Raw genomic sequence first — 20,137 nt, forward strand, 5'->3', positions numbered from 1 at the left:
TGCAGTGTCAATTCTTTAAAAGTGCTGAGCCCCTTCCTTGCTCCCTGAGAACCCGAAAGGCAGTTGTCCACGTTATGGTGTTGTCTCATACATGGCAGCCTCACGGCACTACAGAAAATGCGTGAGTTACAAAAGCACAACACAGCACCTGAAAACATGCACCTCTAACTTATTTTTCACTTCCCTGTTGTGATGCTGACAGACCAGCTCAGGCCAGAGCCATAGGCCAATTCAATTGAGTGTGAATATCAAAGGATTCAGAGTAACAGCCGTGTTAGTCTGTATTTGCAAAAAGAAAAGGAGTACCTGTGCCACCTTAGACACTAACCAATTTATTTGAGCATAAGCTTTGCATCCGATGAAGTGAGCTGTAGCTCACGAAAGCTCATGCTCAAATAAATTGGTTAGTCTCTAAGGTGCCACAAGTACTCCTTTTCTTTTTGCAAAGACAGACTAACACGGCTGTTACTCTGAAACCTAGGTTTAAGTAACCTTTTATCACAAAGTTCAGTTTGTCTGGGTGGCAACATAGGTTGGAGAGGCTAAAGGAATTGTCTGTGACTCCATGGTAAGATTGGTACAGTGATCCAGGAGTTCACATTTGTTACTGGCTTAGTGAAAACTAATTATAGAACATACCACCACAGTTTGCGGTGTCTGCCCTTGTTTTCAGATAGTCTGCCCTGAGATAGTCACTCACAGTGATGAGCCACTCCAGACAGAGTGATACCTGTTAACACTTCTTTTTCCCAGAAGAACAAACCAAGGGATTGCATGCTCAAGAAATGAGGGATTTGCATTGTTGGAGCCAGGGATAGTGTGACAGTGCTCCCAATTCTTCAGCTCCCATTTACTTCTGCTATTGCAACCCTGAGCTTTTGATCACAAGAGGTGACAATTCATGTCAAGTTGGGTAGCAGGTTTGGGATGTACATTCACCAGGGAGAGGGCTGGAACTATCCAACTCATTTTCACTTATGTACGCTGGATTTAAGCCTCAGTTATTTCATTGTGGTTAAAACAGATATGCTTATATACAGACAATAGTTCTATGACAGATTTCAGCCCTGAAATCATTTCATGCATAAGTGGTGAATTCCTGAAATTAGACATATATAACAGAAACGATAACTTACGTGCAGCATCCACAACTACACATGGCATAAGTTTGAGATCTAGGCACAAAGCTGACTAGTTTCCATATAACTGGCATGAACTAGGATTAAAAGCAAAACCCGGTGCTAGTATCAATCCTCAGCATCAAAAAATGAAAATTAATATTGAAGTGACATTTCTGCAGAAGTTGGCTATAAATAAATCCCAGGAGACAATTCCATTATTTAGCTTCTTCTGGCTTAATTAAAACTGCATATATCTGTCTGCAGCCCAGGAACATTGCCAAGTGGCTTGCGTGGCAGTGATTGGAATGATAGCAAAGTGACACAGCACCTCAGCGCTCAACCAGAGATAAGCCAAACAGCTCATTTTCAGCAGTAGCAGATTGTATTTTCACATGAACAAGAAAAATAAATCACGCTAAGGAGTAGACATCCAAAGAAAAGATAAAGTAAATCCATTTCATAGTTGGTAAAGTGAAAGCTCTTGTGTGGTCCTTAAGTTCCACGGACAACAACAAAAAATCTGCTAGTGGCAGGGGATAGCTCTAATCAGTGCGTATACTGTGTTTGGTTTGAACTCGTAATTGCAAGATAGTTTTTGAGAGCACAAAGAAATAGAATGGTTTGTATCCAGACTTGGAGTTACGTAGGGCCGAATTTTGCCAGCAGGTATGAATTGTGTAGCCTTAGGTTTTGTGTGTGATTCACTCGTAAGCAATTTAAATTACCTCTGTTCTAAATGTTTCTGCTTATGAATTCACCATGCAAGTCAAGATCCATGGAGGTCACTCAGAATGGAAGGGCAGCCACAACAAAATAGGGCCAGGCACATAAAATGGGAGGACTTCCCACAAAGGGCCATACCACAGCACAGTCACTTGCCCTACAGGAATTGTGGGTGTATGTTAGAGCAGAACCTCAAGAATTCTTGTTTTGCTAATCTGCATGCCTCTTTCCAGTTTTAAGGACAGATTTTTAACACACTGGACTAGCATGATCTTACCAAGATTTTATATAAATATAGTCTTGGTATATATACACACACTGTAGAACTGATATGCATCAAATGTGATGTTAATAGGTTTCACATAAAGTGCCATGCCACAGATGGGGTTTGTTAATTGTGACTGTAAGTTTCCAGTATGCATTACATGCTGGAGTTGTTCTGATGGCAGAAGCTGACTTCTAAGAAGCAGTTAAAATCCTAGAATGTCTCTCTTGCCTCCAATATTTTGATCTTAAATTTGATCCCCCAAAGTACAATAACAGATTTCATTATTTAGGAAAGTATAAATCACTGGTAGCACATGCCTAATATATTAAGGGTTTGAGAGTCAATAACTTTTTTTTAAAAAAATCAAGATTGCTGGATTCTTTTATAATTTGAAAAACATTTGTAATACATTGCTTGGTCTTTATTGGGAACTACTGAAGTTGTGTTGAAAGCCACAGGAACCAGAAAGGTGAGCACCAGACATCGGATCCATTATTAGGAAGGCTACAATTTAGTTACGGGGATTTTTAGTAAAAGTCATGGACAGGTCACGGGCAATAAACAAAAAGTCACAGCCAGTGACTTGTCCATGAGTTTTACTAAAAATACCCTTAACTAAATCTTAGGCGCTGGAGGAGGGAGGGTGCCCCAGCATATGCTGCTGCGCCAGGCAGGGGGTGGCTCAGGGCCCCACTGCCGCCGATGCGGCGGGGGTGGGGGCAGCCTGGGTGGCCCTGGGGTCAGCCGTGCCAGCCACTGAAGCAGCAGAAGTCACAGAGGTCCCAGAAAGTCACAGAATCCATGATCCCTGTGAAAGACTTGAAGCCTTTATTATAAGATGTTCCCAATGTGCCTTTATTGGCCCCAATCCTGCGAACATCTTGCTGGACTGGGGCCGTGATTTGTACATTGTCAACATGAGGTTATTATACTTTATTACTTTCTTACTATTCTCCTAGTTTCATTTTTTAAGTAGATGTTACTGATAATTAATTTTAAGTATTCAGTTGATTTGCATTATTCTACTTAATTCCTCCCACTGAAGTAAGTAGGAGCAATGACACATCCAGGATGTTCTGCTGATTCACTGTTTCTCCTACTTCAGAATTAAGCTGGTCACCTCAGGGATCAAGGAAAAAAAATGTTCTCTCTTATTGCATAGCTGTCCAGGGACATTATTCAGGTGGGGTTGGGGGTGGGGCTGGGGCTGGGCTCAACAGCTCTGGGACTCACTTCAGATTTATGTCCTATGTCCCTAGATGTATTCTGGCACGGTTGGTCTCTTTCTTTATGTCCTTCCTCTGAGGCACCAGGAGATGGCCATGCCTGGAGATAGGACATTGTGGAGACAGGCCAGGGCTCTGAGGTGGCTCCAAGCATTCTCTCTCTCAGGTGCTTGTCTGGCTGGTTCTTGCTCACACGCTCAAGGTCTAAGTGATTGACATTGGGTTGGGAAAGAGAGTTTCCTCTCAAGTCTGATTGGCAGTGACACTGGGGGGTTTGCCTTCCTCAGCAGCATGTGGGCGGGGGGGTCACTTGCCAGGATTATCTTGGTATTTCTCACTTTATGATTATTTGGATATAACTCACTTAATCATTTCCCCATCATTGTGGGGCTTCAGGCTCCGGTGCATCTCAGTCCCTCCTATTCTCTGCCTGTGTTATATAATAGTCTAGTCTCCTGTGGGTTGTAATACTTTGGTCTCATTTCAGTTGTTGGGTTAGTGTGCAGGTGTTGGGTAGTGTTGGTGGCTTATGCTGTACACGAGGACAGATTAGATCAGTGGTCTCCAACCTTTTTACATCCAAGATCACTTTTTGAATCTAAGGGCAACCCAGGATCTACCCCACCCCTTCCTCGAGGCCCCATCCCACTCACTCCATCCCCCCCGCCCGTCGCTCGCTCTCCCCCAACCCTCACTCACTTTCACTGGGCTGGGGCAGGGGGTTGGGGTTTGGGTTCGGGAGGGAGGGAGTGCAGGCTCTGAGCTGGGGCAGAGGCATTTGCAGGGTGGAAGGGGGCTCTGGGCTGAGCCTGGGGAGTGTTGGGGTGGAGGAGGGGGTGTAAGCTCTAGGAGGGAGTTTGGGTACAGGAAGGGGTTCCAGGCTGGGGCAGAGTGTTGGGGTTCAGGAGGGGGTATGGGGTGCTGCCTCTGGGACGGGGGGGTCAGGGCTGGGGCAGAGTGTTGGGGTTCAGAAGGGGGTACGGGGTGCTGGTTCTGGGAGGGGGGTCAGGGCTGAGGCTTGGGTGCAGGAGGGGGTTTGGGGTGCAGAAGAGGGTATGGGGTGCTGTCTCCGGGAGGGGGCTCAGGGATGGGTGTGCAGCTCTTCCTTTAGAAAGAAAGTTGGAGGGTCAAATCTTCTAGTCCTTAAGTAAAACTTCTATTGCTATCAGTTGCCTCCACTCATAGATATAAACATCACAGTGAACATGTGATAACGAGTGGTCAATAAATACACACTTCATACTTAAATATTTGAGCCATCTTATCCAGAGTTACACATATTGTATGCCTTAGCTTGGGGACTGGATTTTCTGGCATATTCTGAACAGTGCTGAGCACACAGATGGTGCCCATGAATAATGAAAATCATGACAATAATCGTCGACTTTATGGACTCTGTGGATGCAGTTTCTGTTCTTTGTTCTGGAATTGGCCTGAATGCGGCTGAAACCCTAAGAATTTGAGGTATAAACGCATCGGATAATTATACGACACTTTCTCATTCCTTCCGTTTCTCAAACTCAGAAGAAAAAATGACCGAACAAAATGGTTTTCAGTTAAAATGTAAAACTGCCCAGCAGCCATTGCTGTACAACCCAGCCTGGGGCAGAATCTACCACCCCGTGGGAGTTAAGTGATCTCCTCTCATCTGACTCTCATTCTCCAACCTCTTTCCTAACTACAGGGCTGCTTTTCATGCTTTTCATCCATCCTGGGACCGTTCGCTGGAGTCTCAGAGAACCAGCTGCCTTGGTTTTGCTCCCATCTATCAGAATCCTCTCTTTTTCTTTTTTTTTCAGCATGCAGCAGAGAGAGAGGCTGGTCTGCTGGATAGGGAGCTAGCCCTGAAAGACCTGGGTTCCACTCCCCCCATGGACTTCCTCTCTGACCCCAGGCCAGTGCTTTAAGGACAGAATTGCAAAGGTTTTTAGGTACCCAAAGATGCAGTGAGGCATCTAATAGGGTTTACAAAGCACCTAACCTTCTAGGTGCATTTGAAAATCTCATTGGTGCCTAAATACCTTTGAAAATCTGGCCTTTAGTCTGTGTGTGCCTCAGTGCCCCATCTGTAAAATGGGGATAATAGCTCTGCTCTACCTCACCGAGGGGCTGGGAGAAGAAATACGTTAGACATTGTGAGGTGCAGCCTCGGATACTATGGTGATAGAGCCACATAAGTACCACAGGTAGTGGGAACTTCTCTATACACTGCTAGCCCTTCCCTGGGTTTGGCTCCTTCTTTCCACCTATGCCTCCAAATCTCCCCCTTTTCTGAATTTGGCTCAGTGCTTTTCTGTATTTTTTCGGAGTCCACTGTGTTCTCTCTAAAACAACCCCTCCTTCCTTCCTCCATCCCTCCCCTGCCCCCCATTCCTTTTTCACAGGCTAAACTTCCATATCCTTAATTTAATCACTAGCCCTTTCTTCTCTTAATCACCCTGCCTCTGTTTGTAAACAAAATCCTGACTCCCTGCCCAGAGGCACCTCCCCTCTGCAGAACTTACATTTCACAGTAATGCTGTGCTGTAGTTAAGGGCTCCACGTGGGAGCTTGCACACCTCCCGGTATGAAACTGGGGGCGGGGAGGCTTCCACCCCCTCTTAATTGGCACCCTTGCAATGGAGTTATTCACAAGAGGAAATCCTATTGTACATTTCACATGGTTGTTCCTTCCCCACCCTCCTACTCCTTTAAAAACAGAATAATTTAAAACTAAATAATTGTTTCCAGTGAGTTAGACAAAGCATGGCCATCCAATGAACCAAGACTACACAAAACACAAGCTTGCTGCAACATCACGATCCACCTGTATCTGAACAGGTAAGAACATTGTGTGTATTAATGTAGGACAAATGAGATTTTATTTCTATTCATAAAATCTGCTCGTCAGTTTGCCCAGCAAAATGCTGCAAAACCATCTTCATCAGAACATATGTTACTACCCCCAAACAAACAGACACTTACAACTCTTTTTTCCAAGTAGCTTAATTACAGGGATTGTTGATCAAACCCACATATACTCTCCATTCCCTGGTAATGTGATCTCACCCTGGGCAACAGCTGTATAATTTTCTGTTTTATAGGATTGTCAGAGAAAGAAAGGTCTCATCAAACAATGCTGCTTTACCTCTATTTTCAATCTAAGTTTATAATGTGATCTGCTGTTACTAGTTTAACGGGGTGGGAAACAAGGAAGACCAATGAAACAAAGAAGGTGGAGTGGAAAAACAAACAAGAGATATCATTCTAGACTCAATTTCTCATATGTCAGTTTCAATGAATGGAACAAGCTAACTTCAGTGCACCTAGGAATTGGCTCAAAGTAAGTTAGGAAACAAAATCTGATTAATTGTCTTTAGTATGACTCCCCCTATTGAACTCCATGCCAGAATAATGGGTTTGTCTCAGTCTACCCCACTTTGCTAAATAATAAACCATGCCTAACAAGTAGCTCAAGGTTTTTTCCAAAGGTATCCTAGTCTGATTACAAGCATGGGATTGTTGACACGAAAAGGTTGCACCATTCTAATTTAAGGTGTGATTTTAAACTGATTTAGTTTTAAACTGTTGCAAAAGGCTTTGCAGATACTAACTGCAGTTGAAAAGTGTCTTATTTAAGTGTAGTACAAATGAATTAGGAACTGATTTAAACTAAACCAAAATAAGCCATTTTTCAACTGAAATTAGCACCCACCCAGCCTATTGCAATTTCTTCGGTCGACAAGGCCTGGCACTCTAATAAGGACACACAAGTCTTTAACACTGTTCAAAATAAAAACTAACTTCCATAAGATCAGCTCAAACCCACCGGAGAGCACAGCACTGATTGCCGGAGTCTGATTAGAGTCTAGATGCTGGATTTTTAATTACACAATTGCTGTCTTTGGAGGGATCTGTGAACGCTATAATGGTAAAGCCACGGATGCATTGTGAAGGTTGTTCTACATGGCTCCTTTTTTAATGTAATTGTTCCTTTGTGCCATCTTGAAGGAGGTATGGGGAATGCAGCTGACAAGGTATTGGAAAACAAAAAAGCAAACAACTTCTGACGTCTCCAGGCTGAACAGCAGAAAAAAATTCCTAACAGCAAGGGGTCTATTAGACTGAGGAATAATCTCCCCAAGGGAAGTAGTAAAAGCCCCGCTACATAAGTCATTTAAAATCTAGACAAAGCACTTGAGAATTCACTGTAGGAAATAATCCCACTCTATTCTAGCTGGGGAGTTGGATAAAATGTCCTTATAGATATTTTCTACCTCTAATTTCTATGAACAGTGGGGGCCGCTCTGGTGATTATATGTACTGTAGGCTACCCGCTGTAAAACATTAAGCTTTGCCTAAAGACAAATATGTAATTGGTACTATAAAGTAATGCTGTTTTATTGAAGCCTGCAGATGAGGCATTGCCTGAAATTAACCACACATTACTGAATGTTATCTGCTTATTTTTGGGTACAGTTCTGTGCTCATTAACTATATTGTGAAACTGCGTAAAACTTTCCCAGCATTATTGCTGAACAAGAAAGCCAGTACAATATGTTCTAAGAATTCACAGCTCAGGAACGGCAAGACACATTCTACACAACCCCTGATTCCAGTTTATTAATGACATCTCCAATGCATAGGCTGATAGAGATTGTGGAATCCTGATCAACTAACATGAGGCTCTAGTGAGGAGAGTGGGGGGACATTTTATTATGCTATGATCAAAGAAGGGTGGCAGCAACCAATCCCTGTGCAGAGCCCCGATTCAGCCCTGAACCAATGTATTCGGCTACCTAAAGTCTCCCTTTGGAGTGCAAGGTCCGTCCAGTTGATTAGTCAGTGTAGAATGGCCCCAGCCCCTCCATTATTTGAGGCTCCTTTGATACCTGAGGAACCAGTTTATCAAGAGCCTCTGCAGTAATGGGAAACTTTGCGTAGTGACGTTAACCATAAACTATGCTAAAGCACAAGGGCTAGGGCGAGTAATTACTTTCACTGGAAGGGATCCAAGATTGAAGTGAATATTGCTGTATGAAAGGTAGAGAGTGATTTAAAAGGGGGCATGATTGACTATATTCCACCCCATTTCATGCCCCACTCTTTAATTCACTTACACCAAGATTTTAAAAACCTAAAGTTCATCCCCCTAATCAACCTGATTGCCAAGCACCCAATTTTTCCTACTGAAGTCAACAGAAAGTGCAATTTGTGAGCCTATTTGAATCCCATTACTTATTCATGCGCCTAACTTTAATCCCGCTTTTTAAAATCTTGGCCCCATTCTGTATTGGAGTGAAGTATGTGTGAGCCTTGTTAAAAATAAAGTTAAGAAAAGTCTACATTAAAATGTGCTTTTATCGAGGTAGCGAAAGGGTACTTACCACACAACTCCTTTGTATCCACATTGCTGTCAGACGGAAGATGCAAGTAAAGGGAGAAAGCAGAAAAACGAGTGTTTAATGTAAAGGAAAAATAAAGGACTTATGTAGAATTTTCCTAGGTTTATCATTAGAGATGGAACAAATGCTCACAAACTTTGGGAAAGTTCTGATCCAGATCTCAACTTTATAGCTCAATCCCATCTCTGCTTAATACCTACACTTCTGATAAACCACCCTCCAGCTAGCTATTAACAGTCTTTCATGGTTTCAAGCCTTTAATAAGTTCTTACAGCGGAGCCAGACATAATACAATCTGGATACACATAATACAGGCTCAGTGGTTAGAGGTCCCTCGGCTGCCAAGTCTGGAAGGAGCTGTGATATTATTAATAATTATAAGCATTTATAAGGCACCCATTACTATCTCCGGGACTTTCTTCTCAATTTGAACTTTTGTGAGATTTGCCAGAGTGTGACTATATAAGCAGCTTCCCGTTCTGGTCACATTACTCCTCAAGTGCCCATTACAAGAATTCTTGCACCTTTCTCTAATGTATTTAGTGCTGGCCATTCTCAGATGGGATATTAGACTACTGGATCATTCCTCCAGTCTTGTCTGGCAATTCCTATGTTCCTACTTGCTTAGCAGTAACAGCTTTTAATGGATTTTAAAAAATAAAAATAAAAACCAATGGACACATTTCTAGTCTTACATTTTGTAAAACGTTCTTTTCATAAGAATGATGGTCTAGACTATGTGTGTTCTGAATGCCTGAGGGAGCAAAGAGCCTCCTAGCCCTTGTCCCCCTGCGTAGAAGCCAGGTATAACTACAATCCTTGAGCTTACTGCATACAATGCAGTCCCCTATGCATGTACATACTACATGTATGTAAACAGGGCATGCACACATGAAGCGCACAAGATCAGGAATAAAAGTTTGCAACTAATTTATTTGTCATTCAAATCCCTCTACTATTGCAATCCCCATTTGAGACTTGAAAGGAATTTGAAACATTTTAATAGAATTATTCTTTATCAATCCACTTATATCCTGGAAAGCTATTTGCTTAACTGAACTCATTCTTGAGCTGCCTGACCTGTCAGTGTAAGGAGAATATGGAGAAAGAGGTTTTTAAACACTTATTTCATTACTAGAGGTCTCTCTCTGTCTTACTGCCACCACCTACTAACTCTCTGAAAGTACAGATGGTATCCTGAGCCCTGGGAAGGCTTCAGATAGAAGCAGCCATTGGCAGATATGGCATGATAGTTTCAACATCAGCTCCGCAATGGAACAAAGAGTGGCATCCATCTCTGCCATGCAATAACACGCATCCGGCACTTCCCACGTCTCTCCCATTCTCTCGAAATTCTGTTTTTCCTTCACAGATTCTGAGAGACAAAGGGGGTTCAGGTCTCCTGGCTGCTGGTAGGTTTCTCTTCTCATACTCTCCTTTGGATCACTGACGTTTTCCCGTCTCTTTCCCCAACACCTTCTTATACCCGCTTGCTGAGGCCCTCCCTTCTCCCTGCTTTGAAGCTTTCCTGAAGTGAGCTGTAGCTCACGAAAGCTTATGCTCAAATAAATTGATTAGTCTCTAAGGTGCCACAGGTACTCCTTTTTTTTTTTTTGCGAATACGGACTAACACGGCTGCTACTCTGAAACCTGACCTTTCACTGTTGTTCTTTTCTCCAGGTGTTTAGCGCGGCTGTGACAGCTACTGTGACAGCCCTCTTTACAGGAGCACAGAGAGAACAGGAAAGGTCCCAAACATGTTTCCCACTTTGGTAATGATTTGGGAGAGTGGGGGGAAATGAAGTTGTAAAAACTTGGAAGGGGGTGTGGGAAGAAGAGAAAGTGAATCTTGATTCCGGTCACCCATCCCTGTTTTCTGGCTGTGTATGTGGAGAATTCTCCACAGAGTTGAATAGTCTACAGAACACCCACCACTTTCCTTGGGAGACTGTTTAACATTAGAACAAACTTCCTCAAGGAGTTCCCCTGAGCTCAGTCAACGAACCAAGAACCTTCCCGAAGAACAGCACAATCAAACTTTAATATTGTACTTAGACATCAGCCAACAACTTAGGACTAGAATGGGTGAAAATTGTTCAAACAGCTTTTTATCAAAAATACCTTTCAAACTGGCAATTTTTTACAACAAGTTGATGGTGTTGCCAACAGATAATTTATGGGGAAAAATAAAAAAAGGCAAACACTTAACCAAAAACATTTTGTAAATAGTTACTGAAATTTTTTGTTTACGAGAAACTCGGTTTAAACACAATAAAAGTGGGATAAAAGTTTTGGATTTTTTTTTTTTTTTTTGAAAAACAGCAGGTTTATTTTGAACACTTTAAAATTTTAGTTGTCACAAAAATAGGTTCCTATTTTTCAATCAGCTCTACTTTCTATAAAAAATTGCATTTTGTTGTTTTAACTTAGGGGAGTGGAAAACAAAATACAGACCTCTGCATCTGTTACAGTAAGTTGAATCTAAAGTTACTGCCTTTTGAAGTCCTTGTTTTTACCTTGAAATTATAAAAGGGTATATTGATTTTGTCCTATATCATGTCAGGGTCATCAACTGCGTCAGATCTTATTGAAAATGATGTTAAAGTCTTAATAAACTAGCTGACCTTTTAATAGTAAAGACCAAACTGATTATAGCCATCGATAATAACATAAGACAGAGGACTCTGCTCATACTGCACAAATCTATTTTTATTAGATACCAAGAAATCCAGGAAGATCCTGTTTCCCTTGAAATCAATGGGAGTTTTGCCCTTGTCTTCAGTGGGAACAGGATCAGAACCCCAATGAGTAAATCAGCCACATATTATAACAAAACACTGGACTCTAAAATCAGCTGCACTGCAAGTTGTGGGTCAGTTCACATTCTGTACTCAGATGGCATTATTAGGTCAGCTCTAAGTACACATGGTTTGGCCTAATTGTTTAAGTACAGAAGTTAAAGATTTAACTAGACAGCCTCGTATTGAAACATATTAAAGAAGTTTATTTGTTAACGATAATTATTTCCACAAGCACCTCTTTTTTGTATAAGGGTTAATTTGCGCAATTTCCCCCCACCCTACCACCACCTCACAGGGCTACCAGTAGGAATTCAAATGACTATAGCTTTGGCACCTTGCCATCTTTTTACTGGAGTTCACTTCCGTTCTAGCTTGATGTGTTACAGCTAGGAACATATTTGTGTGTGTGTGTAACTCTTTTTGTGCTGGTGATATTTAGGGGCTAACTTTGAAAAGAATCAATGCAATCTGCTCCTACATTTCCCCAACAGCTAAACACAGAAATTAAGGGTGCAAGTTTTCACCACTAACTTCCTGATTTGTGCTTATAGAGGCAAACAATACTCCAATTCTGCAATTTGATTGTGAATGCAAAATGTTAGAGGGACAAGTTGCACCTGCAAAAGGGAAGCTATTGAAAATATGGCCCTTAATCTTTCCAGATGAACTTTTCCATATTTGCAGGGCAAATGGAGAAAGAAGGCTGTCATCCTTTCTTTTCACTCTAGTTCTCAGCTTGGTCTTCCCATAGGCCCCTCACCCTCTGGTTTTGGATCCAGCAGCTGGAATTGGATCCGCCCCCATACTGTACCAGGACACTAGTCCTTACAGATACCTGACTGCCACTCAGCTGTCCACACAATTCTCTCAGGAGCCCCAGTTCAGCAGTCCAGCCCTGTTCAGTCAGGTACTAAAGCACATGTTTAACTTTAAGCACATGTTTAAATTCCATTGACTTCAATGAGATTTTTGTATGTGCTCAAGTGCTTTGCTGACTACACATGTACTTACACATGTGCTTAAATCTGTACTGAATTGGGGCCAAGACGCAGACATACGGCCCCTGTGCCTCTCGCTACAGACCAAAGATATACCAGTTCTCCTCCGTAGGTTCAGTTTTCCAGATTGGATTTTTCCACCATATATACTTGCTCTGTGTTTTGCTTTGTAGATACATACAGAAGGACTGAGCTGTACTAACGCTTAACTTACATTGGAGTCAATGTCATTCCTGGATTTTACTTTAACTCTCTTTTCCTCTCCACATGTCATGTACGTCCCCCACTTGCCATCTTTTTCTGATGTTCTCTCCCATTGGCAGTTTTTTGCTTCCTGTCTTTGGATTCCTTCTATTCAATAAACAGTGAGAGACACAAATCTCTTATTCAGTCAACATACATGAACAAGGTAACCACTGAAGAATCAGAACTTTCTCTGCTCTTGGTGCTACTTTCCATGGTACATTTGAATATACTCTCTGAATAGTAGGAACAGGCTGCTTCTCCTTTCTATATGTTCATAAACAAAGGGATGTCAATTCACACAAATAATGCTGTCTTATTTTAACCGTTTTAAGCATATGATCCTACATAACAATATTGTTTGTTGGGTTTTAAAAGTGTTGTTTTATTTTATAAAGAAGAATGGTCTCTAGACTCAGCCCTGGTGCTCAAAATACAGATAGATCTTTATGGGTGAATTATAAAAATGATGAACCTCATCCAAATGTGCTTGCGGTGAAGATACTGACATCGCCTTAGTCTAGAGTCACGAAGGGCATAGGAGCCTATTTTTTTGGGTAAGCTGAATCTCTGCCAAGGCATCTTGCTGTGTATGTCCCGAGAAGTCACATTGCAGATAATCTCTTCAAGGAGATTTCATTTTTTATCAGCCAAGTGAGCAACTAGCCTGTTTCCATCTTCTCTCGAATCCTGTAATATTTTTAGCACAGGTTTTGGTCCCGATAAACGTTCTGGGCAGCAAGTGTGTTGAGAGAGATTAATTTCTATTTTCTTGCTGAACAGATTTATGAAAACCTTTTGAGCATCTGTTTATTACTGGGATTAAAAATGGTTCTTCTGCTAAAAAGTTGTCACTTTATCTTAATTCCTTCTGAAATTTATCATCTCTCCTGAACTGTGAGACTAGTTCACTGAATCCTATAAAATTTCCAGGGCTATGGGGAGTTAATTTCCATGAACTCATTTTATTTTCTCATTAAAAAATTGCAATTGAAATGCTAAACATGCAGACATGAGGCTTTGTTTGCATGGTCTAGCCTACTTTAGAGAGAATAGTCCAAAGTATTTATGGAGCAAGTAATTGCTTAACTGGAGTCTTAACAATTCACTTGGAGAAAAAACTCAGACAGAAAATAGGAGAAGCCTTTTCAGTGCAGAAATAATTCAAAAGGGATGTAGCAAGCGTGGCCCTTGTGTACTGAAAGCTCAACAGAGCAAGCTAGATGATGCAGTGAGTTAATTAAATAGCCTTTTCATCTCTGGAGCTCTGGCTTGCTGAAAGGACAACTGTAATATTTGTGGGGGAGGGTTTCAAAAGCATGTAAGTGACTTAGGAGCCTAAGTCACTGTGGGATTTAAGCTCCTAAGTCACTTCTGAAAATGGAATTTAGATGCTTTTGAAAATTACACCCCGAGTTTCATCCTGGATCTAAGCCAATGGGTGTCCCTGGCATGCAGTACCATGCCATTTTTTCTACATAACTCTCAGTATCAAATCCAATACAAGGGGAAATATTTGTCTCTTGGGAAAACCCTCCATCTGCCTCCTTTAGTCTTGGTCCAAATGGTATTCATGCACTGACTGCAGAATGCTTTTCAATAAATGCCAGAATTAAGTATTATGTAAGAGATTAACAGTGAATTAGCACTTCAATTATAATTAGTTTGTAGTAACACCCAATCGGTGTGACGTGCTTTCCAAACTGAGTGGTGGACACAGTCCTTAACCCCCCAAAGATCACATCATCTTTTATCAAAAAGGAAACCTACTAGCTTCAGGAACAGAGCCAATTATTTTTTACTAGAAAAAACAACAAGGAGTCCTTGTGGCACTTAAGAGACTAACAAATGTATTTACTGACTCCTAATAGCATAAGCTATGTCAGAAGTGGTCTAACCCATGTGTTTCTGATCTTTTGATGTACATATGCATATCAACAAACACTGAACAGATCCCCCTGGAAACAAGACACCCGATGATAGGAAATACTGATAGACCAACTTCAAAAGGTTCTAGGTTCAGATAAGCACCTAAAAATTCAGAGGCTCACCCAAATGTTTTAGAGCAACAGACAGACTGGAAAATCTAGCAAGAGTGGGCTCTCTTGATATGTTTATTCTTATTATCTTTGACTAGGCCAGAAAGGTCCTCTCACCATATTCATTTCCCCTATGAGTCCCTACAGAGAGAGCTGTGAAAATGAAAAGTTAGCAGAAGCTTTTCCATTCCTCAAAAGATCAGTTAAGCTCAGGTTAGTTATTTTATCTGAATAGGTTGGGGCACCCCTGGTCTTATGTAGATTTCTTAAAAAAATCTTTCAAACACAGATTAATAACATCACCATACAGCTTGTGAAATCAACTGATTCTCTAATATGTATGTGCAATAGTTAATTTCACACCACCCACACTGCACGTAAATAGTATTTTTTAACTACTAGTTAAGCTTTTAAATATATACTTAAGCATGCATAGTATTCACAATTTAAGCAAGGTGTTACTAACAAGCCTTTAATTTTTGTATACCCCAACACTTTTGCATTGTCATATTCAACCTTAATATTGTAAAAATAGTTTCATTCTGAAGGGTCTCAATGTGTATGACAAGGCATATCCTGAATAATCACTGAAATGTAACCACTTCTAGGGTGGAATATTAACACCTAGCAGGAACAGTGAAGAGTACAGCATATCAACAAACAGCAGCTACAAGTTATTTAGGTAGAATGTAATTACCTTAGTGTTTTATTAAGCCAACGTTGATACCCCAGAGCCTGTGAAAAAGGAGTGTTCAGGATCTGGGTTTTAAATCTCACAGGAGAGATGGCACCTCCAACAGTGCAGCACCTCCTAGCACCATGCTGGAGCAGTGATGATTTGGAGAGATGGTTCCTACCACTGAACCATCCACTCATTTCTTTCAGCACTACAGGCTTTTCCCTTGAGGTTTCCCATCCGAGCACAGATCAGGCCTAACCTTGCTAAGCTACTGAGATCTAACAAGAACATAGTTGCAGAATCAGGATTTTAAAAATTGAGCATAATGAAGAACAATTCCTCCAGTCAACCTCATCACCCGAAAGGCTCAAAAAAATCCCACAGAAAGTTCCGTTCTCATTTTTAGGGGGAAAAAAAACTTTAAAGTGTATCAGACTAGCTCTTAGCCTGTCTGAGAATCTTCTTATAATTTTAACCATACTCCCATTAATAACGTATTTAATTAAAGCATTTATTGAAGTCATAACACAGACTGAATGAGAAAAAATATAATAATGTTCGTGTAGAACTTTGTAAGAAGACATTATTAATGACTGGAGTATTACACAGCTCTTCTCCTTAGTGTAGCTTTCACCTAGTTGATTTTTCTCTGCAGGGAACACTTCCCGTTTATCTAGGCAAAGTGCAAACCACAATAAAGAAAGTGATCTTTCAAACCTTTTAAGAGTCAAGCTTTCTTGTATAGCTTGGGTAATTGTGACTTCCCCCATCCAGTGAAGTTAGCGTCCAAGGCATTTTCCATGAATCTCTCTCAGAGCATACCTAGTTCCACATCACAAATGTGGGGCAGGATCTCCTGATCCATAGTCGAGCTCTGAGAATGAAGTCACTAGAAAATTTAACATGTCCCTCTTGGTTATTCCAGCTCTTCAACCGACAATACAGAATCAAGCTTTCAAATGGGTGCATGCAAAAGTGCACCTAGCCAATGTAGGTATACAGATGCAACCGATGCACGTGCACAAGTCATGGTTTCTGCATATGCATGTCTATATGAGTGCACAATAGCAGAAGATTTGCATGCCTACGTCTAGAACATATGTGCGTGCACCACTGCCAATCTGGAAGTTTGACACCTGGAGCCAAATTTCAGTCCTCCATTGCCCAAGAATAGGCTCATTGACTAGTACTGAGGACTAGTGTTCATGCTGTCTCTGGAAAGGTTGGTAATGAGGCAGGGAGAAGAGAAAAAAGGCTTATAACAAATGTTCTAAGGGCTTGGCTGAGAATAACTGTTGGTGGAAAATGGCAGGGAGTTGCCTCCAGCTGCTGCTTGCTTTGGTAAGTACAACATCACGTCTTCAACAGAGAAAGAAAGAATGGTCTAGTGGTTAGGGTGTTATCTTGGGACTTAGGAGAACTAGGTTCAACATCGTGCTCTGCCAAACGCTGGCCGTGTGACCTTGGGCAACTCACTTATTGTCTCATTTCCCCATCTGTAAAACAGGGATAACAGCATTGCCCTACCTGACAGGGTGTTGTGACCATAAATACATTAAACATTGTGGGAGCTGTACAATACCTTAAATTAAAAGAGTCAGAGGTATTTAACTTCACTAGTTTTCCATTCAGAATACAAATACTTGATTTTGTATATATTATATATATCCCAGCCTCCTAGTCCATTTCTTCTTCATTATTCTAACCTAACAACTTTTAATCGAGAAATCTGAACAACAACTGAAGAGCTAGTACAGATCAGGGTTCTCTCTTCCTCTGAATTCAGGTGCTAAATATTGATTAATGCTGATGTTTTGCCAGAGGCAAAGCCCAGCATATATCTCCACACATATTATTTTCCTCCTCTGAAGTGATTCTGACAAAAGGATTACTAGGGTATTCCTACTGGGTGCTTCAAAAGCATGTCCCGAAGAATTGTCTGGCAGCTTTATTTATTTTCACAAATAGTGCTTAGACACGGTGCCTGATGTGGGTACTGAACACACTTTGTATCATGTATCACTTGTATGCAGTTTTTCTGCAAACTGAATATTAAACCACATCTGGATTGGAGATTTGCTGCATTATTTCCAATGATGTGAAGATTTTCTAGGGTTTGGCACAGGGGACTGTATATTCCGGTCTACACCACTAACTCATTGTGTGATCATTTAACATCTCTTTTCCTCATATTTTCGGGCACTACTGCATTTGCATTCCTTCTCTCTTCTGATTTATAGCCATCTCCTCTGACCTCCTACACAGTGCTAGGGCTGTCAAAGGTTGCTGTCCTTTTGTTCACTTTTATCACTGCATTTTTATTGGCCTTTCTTCTATTACTAAGGAGAACAGAAAAAGTTGGTTCAGAGGGAAGGAATAAGATGGAAGAGTGGAGCATGAAATTCCCCATTTCTGTTTTTCAAATAATCAATGGAAAGGAGCCGTCATGTATGAAAATGGGAAGGGTAAGCGAAAAATAATGTGAATTCACAAGATGCAAATACATCAAAGACTCTTCTTCAAAGCACATTTCTCATGCAAATTGCTTTCTGGATGGGCTGTTCAAATGTCAATCAACACCTGATCAGCTTCAGCTGAAGTTAATAACCTTTTCTTCTTTGGCAGATGAAAGCCTTGCAGCAGCCTACCGCTGCCTCAAGGCAGGCTTCCCCATTAGGAAAAGGAAGGTCTTCAGAAACTGCCTCTCTCTTTTTATTTGCATCTCCAGCACACAGCTTTTGTTTTATTTGCTGGGAAGCCTCTTGTGCCATTTCACCTGAGAATAGAAAAAATTAATTTTCAAGCCCATCCAATACTTTTAGAGGCAAAGACCTAAAACCATCAGGTGCAGCTGGAAAATGTTATTGTTTCTGACGATCCTTTTAGTCAAAATAGCAGCAGCCATAATGCGCTGAGCCAGATTGCCTCTGGACCTAATGCGTGGGGAACAAGCTATCCCTAACTTCTGCGCCTCCCCTCCATAAGAATGCTTAAATTGTTCCCTCTATGAACACACCTTGCTCCCTGCAAGGAGGCACAAATCATCCCAAGTAGGGACAGAGAGAAGTTAGAGCCATGGCTTTCATCCTCCTACCCCTGCACACCTCTGATTCTACTTTAAAGACCCGATGTGACCCAATGTGACAATCATGTCCAACCGGCAGACCTCACACTAAGATTACAGTGAGTTTTTTAAAGTAACAGCTTTATTTTACTTATCTTTCTGGACACCCATAATTGATTTATATATAACATCACAGTGTAATGATGTCCTAGCAGTGAAGGCATTGGACTGGGACTCAAATGAACTGTATTCAGTTTCTAGCCCTGCCACTGACTTCCTGGGTCACCTCTGGCAAGTGACTTCCGCTCTGTGACTCCATTCCCCCAACATGAAAAATGGAAATGGTACTTCTTTTCTCCCACCATTTATCTGTCTGGCCTATTTGGACTGTAAGTTCTTTGGAGCAGGGACTGCTGCTTAGTATATATGTCTATGCTGCCTAGCACAATGGGGCACTTATGTTGGTGGAGGCCTCTAGGTCATACTGTAATACAAGCAATAGTTACCGTAAATGTTTGTTTGCACAGCCACCATTGCTACAAGATGTGGCTTTCTACAAACCAGGTGGGAAAGTGGGATAGGCAGAACTTTTTTCTGAAACAACCTAATGCTAGTTTCCTCCAACCGAATGATTGTCCTTTTAAGGATTATAGAGAATGGTGCTGCAGAAGTTGTTTGCTCAGAACCTTGTAGTTCAAAGTTCTTGGGGTCCATATAGTTGGAAGGGCAGTTCCTTCTCTAGACAGATGGTAATTAAATATCAAAAGGGCCCAAGTCTCTTTACTTTTTACCTCCAGGTTTGGATTCTTCAATGATTTTTTTTTTAAATCTAAATCCTACAAATTATATGCTCAAAGGAAAGCTACAATGGGTGAATTGCCTCAAGTTTTTTTCAGAATTCCAGGTCTCTCAACCTCACAGGACTCTGGCATTCCACCCAAACAAAAAACTTTCCCCCAGTTTTCCTTCAAAGGTCCTCGTCCTGCACCATTACACGAGTCCTCACATGTCTGAAGTCAGTGAGCTACTCGTGGGAATAAGGCTTAGAGACCTCATTATTAGCTGGAGAAGTTCCAATCACGTCACTTAGCTAAGAGACCAAAATTACATTTTAAATTACTTTGCTAGATGTTTGACTTTCTCTTTATGTGTTCTAAAAAAATAAATCAGGTACTGGTGAGACACACAAGAGCAGAATGTTTCTCCAGTCCCTGCTACCTGTCATGGAGCACACGTGTCATTGTTCATAGGATAATTCATTGTTGACCAGTTCCAGAAATGGTGGGTTACAGCTGTTGGGAGCACAGTTCAGAAACGCTCTGGTTTTCCAGTCAAACTATTTTATGAAATAAAAAAACATATCACACCACCTACAATTTACCCAGAACTAGCTTATTATTAATGATTATTAATGTTATCTGCGTTTCAGAAGTGCCTAGAGACACCAACTGAAAACTTGGACCCAACATACTTGGCACTGAACAAATGCATAGGAAAAGACAGTCCCTGCCTTGGAGCATTCACAGTCTCAAAAGACAAGACATCCATAGACATCCATAGGGAAGGGAAATGACTTGCTTAAGATCACTTG

The 20,137-nt window shown here is 41.3% G+C and overlaps 1 protein-coding gene across 1 annotated transcript in view; it reads right to left on the reverse strand.

Annotated features, from left to right (window-relative positions):
* NECAB2 (N-terminal EF-hand calcium binding protein 2) overlaps positions 1-20,137 on the reverse strand; it is a 374,877-nt gene that overhangs the window by 158,938 nt on the left and 195,802 nt on the right. The window contains exon 4 of the mRNA XM_077831510.1: positions 8,705-8,730. Coding sequence (XP_077687636.1) covers positions 8,705-8,730 — 26 coding nt within the window. The remainder of the gene's footprint in view (positions 1-8,704; positions 8,731-20,137) is intronic.

The sequence above is a fragment of the Eretmochelys imbricata genome, chromosome 12 (assembly GCF_965152235.1).
Source record: "Eretmochelys imbricata isolate rEreImb1 chromosome 12, rEreImb1.hap1, whole genome shotgun sequence".
In the NCBI taxonomy this organism is placed as follows: domain Eukaryota; kingdom Metazoa; phylum Chordata; order Testudines; family Cheloniidae; genus Eretmochelys; species Eretmochelys imbricata.